We start from the raw sequence: 13,072 nt of genomic DNA on the forward strand, positions 1-13,072 counted from the left end.
TCATCTTTTCTGAGGGCACAATTACATTTCAGAGAGAGGCTTCAAAGGAAGGATGGATAGCATGTAGACTGAGGCCATTCCTAAACAATAAATTGTTGTGAACTGGGAAAGCCACTTTGGTTGTTATCTTACTTCAGTTGGTTATTCAACCTCTCAGCATTTTATAAGAATTTTTTTTTTTAAAAGCAGAACCCAAAATATTGTATACAATGTGATCCTGTTTTATAGGAATGCAGGGTGAATTTACAGTGGGAATGGAAAATCAAGAGTTTTGTTTGGATATGTTTGAGATTCCTGTTAGGAGGAAGAGCAAGTAGAGTTGAATTCTTTTGTAGCCAAAGTGGCAAACAAGTAACATCTGTCCTTATATTTTTCTAGATCAAAATCATCCCTTGTGTTCCTGTGGCATAGAACTGAGGGGTCTCAACCAAGTTTTCTTTCAGACAGTTAAGCAAACCCTAAGCTTCTTATTTTTGAAAAATAATGAGTCTCCTCTAGGCACCTGCACAGCACTCATTTCACTTAGAGGTGGGATTTGCTCCTGGCATAGATGCATGTTAGACTGTACCCCTCCCCCCATCTCAGTCAACTTCTTGTCTGGTATGTCAGTCACATAATCATTCTGGATTCATTTTTCTCCTTTGTTAAATTGTCCTCGACTTCTTTTGTTCCTATTTTTGGTTTTTCTTTTTAATTGGTGTAAATTAAAAGATTAATAAAAATCACCTACACATCCCCTTTACGTTTTTTAATAATTAAGGCAGCAATAAATAGTTCAGTCTACATCAGTAAACATGTTACAAGCCAGAATAAATGCAAATAAATGCAACTGTTTGACTTTTCAGATATCCACACAGAAGCAGTTCAAGCTGCACTGGCAAAACATAAGGAACAAAAAATGGCTTTGCCCATGCCCACCAAAAGGCGGTCCACATTTGTCCAGTCTCCTGCAGATGCTTGTACGCCTCCTGGTAAGTTTATCAAAACCCTTTTTCTCTCACAGTTACTATCTTGATGTTCTTGAGGTAAGTTCTGCCTTTTCTTTCTGGAAATAGAAGGTGGAACTCACTCTGCATCATCAAAATTATATAAGAGCATACTCTGAAGGCGGCAGGTTTTGATTATCACCTTATAAATAACACATGAAAAGAAGCCTTAAGAGTAAAGCTTTTTAAAAAACAAAAACTTTTATTCTGAATTTCCAGCATTTCCTTTTTAACCCCCAAATTCATGTAGTCATGAATAAACACAGGTCAGGGCCTTGCTATGATTAAATAGTGTTTTTATGGACACCCAAAATATGTCCGATAATCATATATTTACTCCATCTCTGCAACAGTAATAGTAGTAGGTGTACTTGAAACAGGATTTTGTGTGTCATTAAAGACTATAGGAGCGTACTTGTGCAGATATGTAAAAATGTGGAAATGTGTTAGTGTATGGATATATCTATATACATTTTAGTTTGTTCAGAATCTACTTTTTCTAATGGGGTCCTGAGATCAGTAGGAATTAGATATCTTTATTCCATTCCCTCAGCAGACATAGAGTCTTTACGCCCCCTCAGGTAAATTTAAGAGTTACAGCTTCCTATTTGAGAAATGACTGCAACAACCTTAAGTTATCTAGTCTGTGCAGAATCTTTGCCACAGTTTTTCTTTTTTTCCTCTCCTTTTTTTTTTTTTTTTTTGAGGGGGAGGGTACTGATGATTGAACCCAGGGGTGCTTAACCACTGAGCCACACCCCCAGCCCTTTTAATTTTTATTTTGAGATAGGGTCTCACTGAATTGCTTAGGGTCTTGCTAAATTGCTGAGGGTGACCTTGAACTTGGAATTCTCCTGCTTCAACCTCCCAAGCCGCTGGAAAGCATGCACCATTATGTCAAGTTTTGCCAAAGTTTTTTAAAACCTTTAAAAAAAAAAAATATATATATATATATATATATATATATTTTTAGATCAATCCCAGACAAGATCTTCACATAGGTGTCTGAGACTAAACATAGTAAATCTATTTCCGAGCCTCAATGCGGTGTCTGTCTCTGTAGTGTCATATTCCGCTAATGAAATCTTTGGAGAAAAATTTCCCCCATACTGTTTTGGCCTAGCATGTCTATGGGGAGATTCCTAGGAAAGTTGCATTATTGTGTTTGATTTTTATTCACAGTTGTCACGTTGTCGGAACTATTCATACTGAGCCTATTCTCTCATCCAGACTCATTAATAGTTTTCTCCCAGATTTTGGCTAACTTTCAGAGCATTTGGGTGTGCTGTGAGCTCATGAACTGTGTGTGCTTTTTTCCTTCACATCTGTGGTGTCAATATGTCTGAAAGAGAAATAGCTCTGTGGCTTCAAGTGTTGCTCAAAATGTAACACAAGATACCTCTAGCAGACCGTCACAATAAGGCATTTTTGTCTGTAATGATGCATACTTCAGACCCACTCATTCAAAATCTTGGATGGGTTCCCTTCCACATTAGTATAGCACAAATTGGGTCCTCATGGACAAAGGGGGCTCTCAGTTTAGTAGCCATTTCTTGTTGGCAGATTCTACTGCAGAGTGGTAGAGGGTTCAGTTGCAGTAAATGGCAAAGGGTAGGGAGCAACAGGACATGTAGTTCTTCGAAATAATCCTCTCCAAAGCTGTATTAAAGCAATCCAGTTTCAGAGTAAATAGGCTGTTCTCATTGCTTTGGGTTAAATGTGAGAGTGCAGCAAAGGATCTTGAGAATGCTCAGAAAGAGTGTAAATCTCTTTTTATCCCCTTTTACAAAAGTCACTGCCTGAGGGAAATTTACCAGTCTAGAAACAAATCACAGCTGTTTGGTGCTGAATGAGACCATAGTCCTTTGGAATTCACTGTAGGCCTCTGTATTTCTAACTACTAATGTTCTACTCTTTCTGCAGCCTTGGAGATGTACATAAAGTTCTTGATTGCATTATGTATTTTTTTTTAATTTCATGATTACAAAGATGTGCTCCTCTCTTATAAGACATGTATTCAGCAGATCAGAGTAATAAAAAGTTCCAAATCCATTTATTTTCTGTTCTGAGGATCTCTGAATAGTATTTGAGAAACCCCAATTTGTAATTAGGAACATGTGTATTGTCAAGTAGATCGGAATTCTCTCCCATCAAGAGGAAACATTGAGAACACCCTGCATAGTGATTTCTCACTTAGACTCTCCAATAGATCTTGATGCTTTCATTCAACAATTATACATAGGCCTAGAACAAATACTTTGCTTTACTGAGGGAATGTGGGAAGAACTTCATCATAAGGTTTCTTTTAGCACCCTCCATTTTAGCAGGTAGAATTTACTGTTCTCACATTAGAATTTGAATTCCATTTTCTCCAAGCTTTTCAGAACCACCAGGTAAGAATGTTGGCAATCTCCCTATTTCTCGTTGCAGTTTAAGCATCACATAGCATCTGTTATAGGATAACCCATGGATGTCAAATAGGTTTTATTTTCCATATCTACTGTGATAGCCCATGAAACACCCAAGTTTAGAAAAATTCTGAGCTGCATTCAAGAATGAGGAAGAGAATAGAATTGTGACAGTATTGTTTAGAAGAACTGAGGGTGGATTGAAAGAAATAGGAGGATGGAGGAATTGAAATTATTGCTTGTTATTGGCTGTTTCTAAAAATGTCAGCTCTGACCAGCTATAAAATGACCTAAAAAAGATGTGCCACTTTTGGAGGGAAATATTCACCTGAGATTTCATAATATTTTCGTTATCTTTCTTTGTAAACTGTTATGTTACACACCACAGAGCACATTTCAGGTCAAGTCTTGTACTCTGCTCACGTTGTCCTGTGTGAACTTAGTTTCTGGGGCAACTCCTAGAACATACTAGCTAGTTAGCCTCTTTGCCTTCCTGAGGAAGCACACAACACATAAATGACTTGATGAAAATGTAGGGTTCTTTTGAAGGCATATAAGGAATATGTCATAAATCTTGGCTTCATTTAAATAGATAGTTAGTCTGGAAAATTTGGTGAATAGTTGGCAAGGGAAATAATTTATCTTTGTTCACAAATTATTCTCAAGTAATAATATGTCAGCCTAAAATTTTCTTATTGATGATATGTACACTGATTTCTACCATCCATTGGAAGATTTAAGTTCTCTTAAGTCAGTAGCAATCTATGATTCTTTCAGTGCCTGTGGTACAGAGTGCCACAGAGTGTTTTGGACTGCTTGAATTACTGCCATCTAGTTCCCTTTATATGCGGAAATCATTTACTAATATCATGAGGCAATTACCTCAGCTTTTCCTTTGTAGGGGTTCTTTGTTTAACACTATTACTCACTCATAGGGAAAAAACAATGCAAAAAACTATAGCATTTATTTATATTTTTCCTCTCTGAGCTTTTTCTGCACCCTGCTGGACTTATCCTTTGCAGCATTCTAGGGGTACACAGGTGACCCAGATAGATTACATAATGACTCTAAAACATATAGTAAGTTATTCAACTGGCTTGGGTAGAGAGGAGCTTCAATTTAGTCATCTGTCTCAGATAGGACCCTGTTTGGTCAGTGGCTTTAATAATTCTTAGGGCCAGAAGAGAAACTTAGTTCTATATTTCTGTATATGAAAATTATGCCCATGAACAGTCTAGGATATTATTATACTTTGGACATATTTTAACTAGGTTCATGGATTTATAGTGCCTTACATCCTGCAGAGGACTTTCCATAGTCATTGATTCGCCCCAGGTCAAATAGCAATTAAGTGTCAAACTTAAAAGTCTTTTTGCTTACTACCCTTCTAAAGTATCATGTGTAGGAAATCCTTTTCATCTAATTAGATGCTCATGTTTGCCTGATGTTAGAATGAGAATTATTCCAAACTAATTAAATAAACCATTGCCTTTTGAGAGGTTACCCCCAAACACATATCAGTCAGTTAAAAGGAATTTATTTAAAAGAGAATACCTGTTGAATTACCAGCTTGGGGAATTTTCCCCAAAATACTCTAATTTTATTCAAAACCACAAAGTAAAAAATTGGTTGATAAATTGGATCTTTATAAATAAACTAATTAATAGCTTTGGATCATTTTAATAGCATACTTTCATTATTACTTCAGGGACTAAGTTTCTGTAAGCCAAAGTATAGTAAAAAACTTTATCAGATTGAATTTGTATATTTCAATAGCTGATTATAAAATTTAAAACTTGACAATAGAAGTAGTTTTATAATTACATAACATTATTGAATACCCTCTGGGTACCAAAGAGAGAAGAAAGAGAAAGTGAGAGAGAAAAAGAAGCATGTACAAGGACATATGAGTAAACTAGAAAAAAAAAAAAAAACCTAACCTGCCAGCAAAAGAAAATGTCAAGAAAAATTGCCTTTGGACTGCCTTTGAGATAGCACAACCAGGAATCTTCCCTAGGACTTGTGGTCAGTGGTTACAAAGTTTGAATTTTACTACTTGACTGATAAGAACCAATATTAACAAGTGGTCTTAGGCTAAGACATCCCTGGGGTACAGATGGTCTCTAAAAGGACACATCCTCAAGAGATAAAGATCCATTGAATGGGAACTAGTAAGATAATAGTGGAAGTAATCTACCATTGAAAGGGAAAGACTGAGGGTGTGGCTCAGTGTTATAGGCCCCAGTACCAAAAAACAAAAGCAAAACCAAACAAGAAAACCCCAGACTAATAAAAAGAAAAAAACAGAATGAAGACCCCCCCCCCCCATCTGATTTTCCCAGTAGCTATTTGTGGCAGAGCTAAGTTCTAAATTCAGAGCAATCTGACTTTAAAAGCCTAATTTTCAAATAAGCAATTTAATGGGAGGGAGGGACACCCTTTTTCTCCCAGTGTTAATTAGAGCATTAATTTATTTTGTAAACTCCCCCCCCCCCACACAGGTATATGAGAAAATACCTAGGAAAGCAGTATTTGAGTAATTATTAGTAGTGAGTACACTGTCTTCCAAAGGTATCCCAGTTTGTTAGGCAAGGCATGGACGCTTCCTCTTTAGGTGCTCAGACCAATTTTTTGGTCCCCTGCTAGCTCTCTATGCACATAGATTAGTATTATAGGATGCAAAAAATCTTTAGTAGTTCTAGAAATCTTCCTAACAATTGTGTGGTGAATCATTTCCCATCTTGGGTTTAGTGTTAAATTAAGTGCCTCAGAATTTATAACCCAAGATAGATTCAGGTTGCCCTACCTCCAGAACTAAATGTTTCTAGACTCCTCTCTCCTGATTCTCTATAAAGATTTTTCTTCTTAAGCTTCAAACTTTCTCCTTGCCAACAGAAACTTCTGCCTCTCTTGAAAGCATTTCTGGCTGGGTGTGGTGGTGCACACTATGATCCCAGCAATTTGGGAGGAGGCTGAAGCAGGAGGATCGGGAGTTCAAAGGCAGCCCCAGCAACTTTAGTGAGGCCCTAAGCAATTCAGTGAGACCCTTTCTTTTCCCCTTTTGGTGCTAGGGTTGGAGTCCATGAACTACAACCCCAGCCCAGCAGCACATATTTAAAGTGTATATGTTGCCAACTTTTGACATAGTAAAACCATGAAACTGTCACAATTAAGATAAATGGAGCCAGGGCTGGTGGTGCAGCTCGGCCTTAGAACGCTTGCCTAGCATGTGTGAGGTACTGGGTTCAATCCTTAGTACCATGTTAAAACAAACAAACAAATAAAATAAAGATTGTGTCCATCTACAATTAAAATTATTATTATTATTATTTTTTAATGAAGCCATACACAGTGAAGCAGGCCTGTAATCCCAGTAAGGATTACAGGCTGAGGCAGAAGGATAACAAATTCAGTCAGACCAGCCTCAGCAATTTAGTGAGGCCTAAGCAATTTAGGAAGACCCTGTCTCAAAAACAAAAGGGGCTGGGGATGTGGCAGCACCCCCTGGGTTCAATCCCTAGTACCATGGGTAGGTAGGTAATATAACTCAGTGGAAAAGTACCCCTGGGTTTATCCCCAGTACTGCCACAAAACAAAAACAAAACGACATCTTCACCCCAACTCCTTATATTTCCTTCCAATTCTCTCTCCCACTTCTTCCTATGTTCATCCTTAGGTAACCTTTAATATGTTTTCTGTCATTGTGTATTATTTTGCAGTTTTCTAGAATTCTTTTTATATATATATATATATGTATTTTGTTGTAGTTGGATACAATACCTTTATTTATTTATTTTTATGTGGTTCTGAGTATCAAACTCAGGGCCTCGCACCTGCTAGGCAAGCACTCCACTGCTGAGCCGCAACCTCAGCCCTAGAATCTTATGATAGAATCACATAGTTTTACTTCTGTTTTTTGGAGAAGGATGCTGTAGCTTCTTTCACTCAGTATAACTATTTTGAGAATTCATACATGTTGTGCCTATCATGGTAGTAAATCATTCATTGATGGACACTTATATTGTTTCCAATTTTTACCTATTAAAATAGAGCTCTTATGCACATTAATGTACAAATCTTTGTATAGATATATGCTTTTCCTAGTTTCTATGGAACTCTTTCTTTAAAATGGGCTAGGGCTATAGCTCAGTGCTAAATTGCCCCTGGGTTAAATCTCCAATAATTCCTCCCCCAAGAGACTTTTATTCTCTTAAAATCAACAAGCAAATTGTTTATGTATTTCCTAACTACTTATAAATAGTTTGTGGTCTTCTGATGGCCAGTCTTAAATGATACTGTGTTAAAATCACACCAGATTATAAATTAAAATTTAAAAACCATGCTTTCAAAATTGTTTTCTGTTGTATAGACATATTGTATTCCTCATATACAAGAGCTTAGGGACTTTAGTTAAAATGGAAAATAGGTGTGTGTTCATGTTAAAAGCAGAATCTAGGAAATGGATAATATTAATATCAAATATCTGCAAATCTGTATTAATTTCGTGGGTGACAATTGCTTTTATTTTAAAAAATGCTATCAAATAAAAATAGTTAAGAGAACCATTTTTATTTTTAAAAAGATATAGTCCCATTGCATCACTTACATTTTGTGTGAACTTAACACATAATCGTCTTTAAGCCTTGTCTGTCCAGTTTTGCATCTTTGAGCTCTCTCAGGGGAAGTTATTCATAGCATTACCCCATTTCTCAGGTTGCATGATTAACACAGTATGTTTTTCTTTTATCAGACTTTAATCAGTTTCTATCCTCTTTACTTTCATGTTTAAAGGAAGGAACTAGCTGTGTATTTATTAGGGAAATTTTCAGTACTGTTACAAATCAAAAAGAAACATTCTTTGAACTGTCCTTTTAGGGATGAGAGGGGGAACTAACATTTATCATCCTGTTGCTGTGTGCTGGCACTGCTGTGGGTGCTTTCCGTACATTCTTTTTTCATGGCCTACCACTGTAGATATTATAAAGACCAGTTTCCTTAGCATACCCTTAGCAATATAGCTTTGCCTACTTGTCCAGCTTCTTCCATCAATATCAGCTTTGCATCCTGTGCTTCTGCTAGTCTCAGCTTCTTTAAGATCTTCAAATGTGTCTAGTTTACTCTCTCCTCCAAACTTTTTCACGTGCTGTTCTTCCCTGACCACTGCTCTCTCCCCCCTAGGCTTGTGTGTCTTAAAACTAATTTCTTTATAACCTGAAGGCCTTGGTTTAGGTCTTAGTTCCTTGAACACCTGTTCTAAACTCCTCTGAGAATAGGGACTGTGTCTTCTTGCTCAACATTGTATCCTACCAACTTGTGTTTATTTATTTATTTATTTATTTTTTAAGAGAGAGAGAGAGAGAGAGAGAGAGAGAGAGAGAGAGAATATTTTCAAACCCGGGCTGCACGCATGCCAGGCAAGCGCGCTACTGCTTGAGCCACATCCCCAGCCCCCCAACTTGTGTTTAGACATGTTTGTTGAATGAATGAACAAGCAAACAACTTTTGCAAATGGACAATTTTATTCCCAACTCACATAACTAGTTAAGTAGTAGACCTAAAAGTTCAAATGGAAGACTGACACAGAAGCCATTTTTCCTTCTACACTAAGCCACTCTGTAGATGTAAGTCATTAAACATTCTGAGGAAGGCTAACAGACAAATTAGGTAATTGATGAAACAACATACCTGATTACATAATTGACATAATATAGAAATATAACAAAACCAATTTTCTATAAACCTAATCATTAAAATACTGGCTTTTCTATCTTTTAAGAAGTGTTTTATTCTGATTTTAGACTTACACAAACCAAAATAAAAATACAGTAAAAGCAGACTGTAAATTCAGAGTAGATTGTGGGATCCTGAGATGGGTTACCCTGAAAACATTTTGTTCTGGGAGTCAGAGTCACCTGTCTCTCTGGCTATACCACTTTTTTTTTTTTTTTAAGTTATACATAGTAGCTGGGTTCATTTTGGCAAAATCCCTGCTTCCCCCACTTTTTCCTCTCTTCCTTCCTCCCCGTATTCTGCTTTCTGTACTGAACTGTCTGTCCCACTGGCCACAACAATATTAATTAATTAATTAATTAATTAATTAATTAATAATATTGGACACAATACCTTTATTTTATTTACTTTTATGTGGTGTTCAGGATTGAGCCCAGGGCCTTACACATGCTAGGCAAGTGCTTTACTGCGGAGCCCCAGCCCCACAACTTGTTTTTTTTTCCTTTAATTTAAAAAAAAATTTTTAATTATAGATCGACACAATACCTTCATTTTATTGATTTATGTGGTGCTGAGGACCAAACCCAGTACACCACTCATGCAAAGCAAGCAGTCTACCACAGAGCCACAACCCCAACCTTTTAAATTAATTAATTAATTTATTTACTTTTGAATGCTTACAAAGATAAGTATCTTTGTGTCTCAAGGTACAGCTAAAATGTTAGAAAGTTTTCTGGGAATTACGCAAAATGCTTTCCTTAAAGAGTTACAGATTCTGTTGTCTTTCTTTCTTTCTTTCTTTCTTTCTTTCTTTCTTTCTTTCTTTCTTTCTTTCGGTATTTTTCCTTTAATCAATCCCTTTTGTATTATATATCTTTTTCTCTAAGGAAAACCTCCTTGTTTTATCCCCTTGAGATCTGTTCATTATTTATCTCTCCAGCCTCATACTTTTCCACCATGCCTCATCTGTCTTTGCTCCACTTATATAGAAGTACTTAAAACTGTGGACTAAGTTTGGTCTCCTCCTGTGGGACCCCTTGCTTATCCCATTTCTAGCACAATGTATTCTTTTGCAACAATATGTAAGCTGTGTGTCTCCTGTACCAAATTGTAGGCTTCTTTAGAGATTTAACTGTTTGAGAGACATAGAATATCTCGCAGAATCCCCAGGACTTAATTCCAAGCACATATATGGTTATATAATACATTTTAAAGAAACAAGATCATCAGTCAGGCTTGGGCTTCAAATCTCCTTCAATATAAAGTAATAAACTAGTGGTAGGACAGAGCAAGAAGCAAGAATGTAGTTATTAATTTTCTTGATCTGGGCTTACAGAATTTGACTTCTGGATTAGATTAGTCTTTAGTAGTTCAAATAATTCCTGTTGCAAGGTGTTACTAGTTTTTCAGTCCCAGTAGTTATCTTGTAGGCTTTTTGAACCAAAGCAGGACATGAACCTACAGTTTCATCTAAATTAGAGGAGAGTATTCTGCAGAAGTAGCCACAATATTTCCCCCCATGCACACCTTGGTATTGAACCCAGGGCTTCACGCAAGCTAGGCAAGTACTCTGCCACCCAGTTACATTCCCAGCCCATTTTATTTTATTTTACTTTATTTTATGATAGAGTCTCACATTGCCCAGGCTGTCCTTGAGCTTGCAAGGACAATTCTCCTATCTTTGCCTCCCAAATAGCTGGGGTTATAAGTATGCATCACTGTGCCTGACTAACACATAATTTTTAATTTTAAAAAATTGATGCTAAGGATGTGGCTCAGTGGTAGGCCACTTGCCTAGCATATGTGAGGTTCTGGGTTTAATCCAGCACCACAAAAACAAGCAAACAAAAATATAGTAAAAAATAAAAAATGTGAATAAAATCATTCAGTGCACAGATCACAAATCATAGCGCCCCCCCCCCCCCCAAATCATTTTGAAGGCCTTGTTCCATACATCAGACCAAATGCCCATTTAACTTATATGCCTTGTAAGCTTAGAGTCTAGAATGATTAGAGTCTGGACTTCTCTTTCTGTTGGCTTTTGCTTCCTTATGTTCAGTTGAACTTTGTTGTTGTTTTTTTTTAAACATTTCTAATTTAGGACTTAGCCAGGCTAAATACAGAAATCAGTGAATTTTTCACAATTCTTCTCTGAGAATTAAGGAAAGAAGTCCAAATCGGTAGGTCCCCCCACCGCTGTCATGTTTGGAAAGCTTACCTATGCTACACGCAACTAGCTGGCTTTTCCACTAAAGCCATGAATGCTTCTAGGCCAAGGACTGCTTCTTACTCCATTTCAGTTCCCTATCACCTAGCTCACTGGCATACAGGTTTTTAACAAGAATCAGTTTTCATCTTCCTATCAGGATAATTTCAAATAAAGACTAACAAAGTAATTGTAAACATCAATGTGGCAACTTATCACAAGATTTAAGTAAGAGATTGAGGAAGATATATATATATATAAGCACTTCAATATTACTTGAACATAAGTAGGTCACCTAGAAGAATTTGAATATTAAGCTCAAACAGAGAAGTACTGAAGTAAAAAGGTTCCTAAAGTTTACTTTTTTGTTGTTTTTAAACAACTTAAACCTGCAAAGTTAGGTTGTTTTATTCTTGGAAGTTTTGGCTCACACATCTTTGAGATTCTTGAGAAACTTTACCTATTAATCTAACTTAACAATGCGAATGTTTTGCTGGTGTCAAGAGTGTGTGATCATTGAGCAAGAACTGAAAAGTTTCTATTCTAGGCAGGATCGAGAACTTCTTTTTTTCTAATTCCACACAGACACGTCTTCGGCCTCTGAGGATGAGGGCTCTCTGAGACGCCAAGCTGCGCTCTCTGCTGCCTTGCAACAGAGCTTACAGAATGCTGAGTCCTGGATCAACCGTTCAATTCAGGGATCGTCCACTTCTTCATCCGCATCTTCTACGCTGTCCCATGGAGAGGTCAAAGGAACCAGTGGGTCTCTAGCTGATGTATTTGCCAATACCCGAATAGGTAGGAGCTGAATCTACCTAAGGAGTCCAAATTATGTTTCATTTGGCAACCAGTATTCAGGAAACAATTTATGATTTGTGTTAGGTTTTTCAACGTGGCCTAAAAAAACAGATAATCAGAGAGAACGTGACAGTTAATGAGGCAAAGAAGGAAACACCAGCAATACATTTGTTGCAGGAATGATAGGTATCATCTGCATTATTGGAGCATAGTGTTGCCCACCTGAAGCCATATCTATTTCCATAAGCAATACTCAAGCTGCAAGATATAACACCAGTCTTAGTATTGGTTTGTCCCACTTGAAGAATATTTCATATATTAAAGAGTGTTAAAACATGTAGCATCTTAGAATTCTTCAGGATTGTTGTCTATGTTCTATCAAATAAAAATCATTAAACCTGAGCAAATTCCACATTAAACCAATATCAATGAAGCCCTTTTGTCTTTAGTGTAAAGACTGGATTTATTGTCCTTGCTGCTGTGATATTGCTACACCTGGAGTGTGCCAGCTGAGGATGTTGGTAGTCTATGAGCTGCTACCTGCTACTGATGCTACTGTGTGGAGTACAGCTTTTGCTTGGCTCTGCTTTATGTTTTGTTTGTTTTTTTAAAGAGTTGTGTCATCTGCAAATAAAGATGCATATCTCTGCTTTTGCTAAATTGGTTGGTACAAATCAATCTAAATAATGTACATGAACATTATATATCTGTGATGTCTTTCCCTTCTTTCTTGACATTCAGTTGCATTTTGGTATCTTTAATTTTCCTCTCAGTGATCTTTCTATATCCTTTATATATCTTCATTCTATTTATTGATTTCAGAAAATAAAAATTGGAAAATTTTCATGGTTATAATTTTTTAAAGATCATAATTACCCAGAGGATATGATTGCCCACATTAATAGCCTTATGCCAGCTGCCATTGACTTTTGTTCTGCATTCT

General features: G+C 36.7%; 1 protein-coding gene across 3 annotated transcripts in view; it reads left to right on the plus strand.

Annotated features, from left to right (window-relative positions):
• Window positions 1-13,072, plus strand: part of DIP2B (disco interacting protein 2 homolog B) — a 249,975-nt gene that overhangs the window by 156,929 nt on the left and 79,974 nt on the right. For 2 of the 3 annotated variants that reach the window (XM_081309072.1, XM_081309070.1), the window contains exons 4-5: window positions 846-971; window positions 11,917-12,129. In XM_081309072.1, the coding sequence (XP_081165198.1) occupies window positions 846-971; window positions 11,917-12,129 (339 nt within the window). The remainder of the gene's footprint in view (window positions 1-845; window positions 972-11,916; window positions 12,130-13,072) is intronic. The other variant, XM_081309071.1, reaches the window with a different exon arrangement.

Source organism: Spermophilus citellus, assembly GCF_964194105.1.
Source record: "Spermophilus citellus genome assembly, chromosome: 10".
NCBI classification, from domain to species: Eukaryota; Metazoa; Chordata; class Mammalia; order Rodentia; family Sciuridae; genus Spermophilus; species Spermophilus citellus.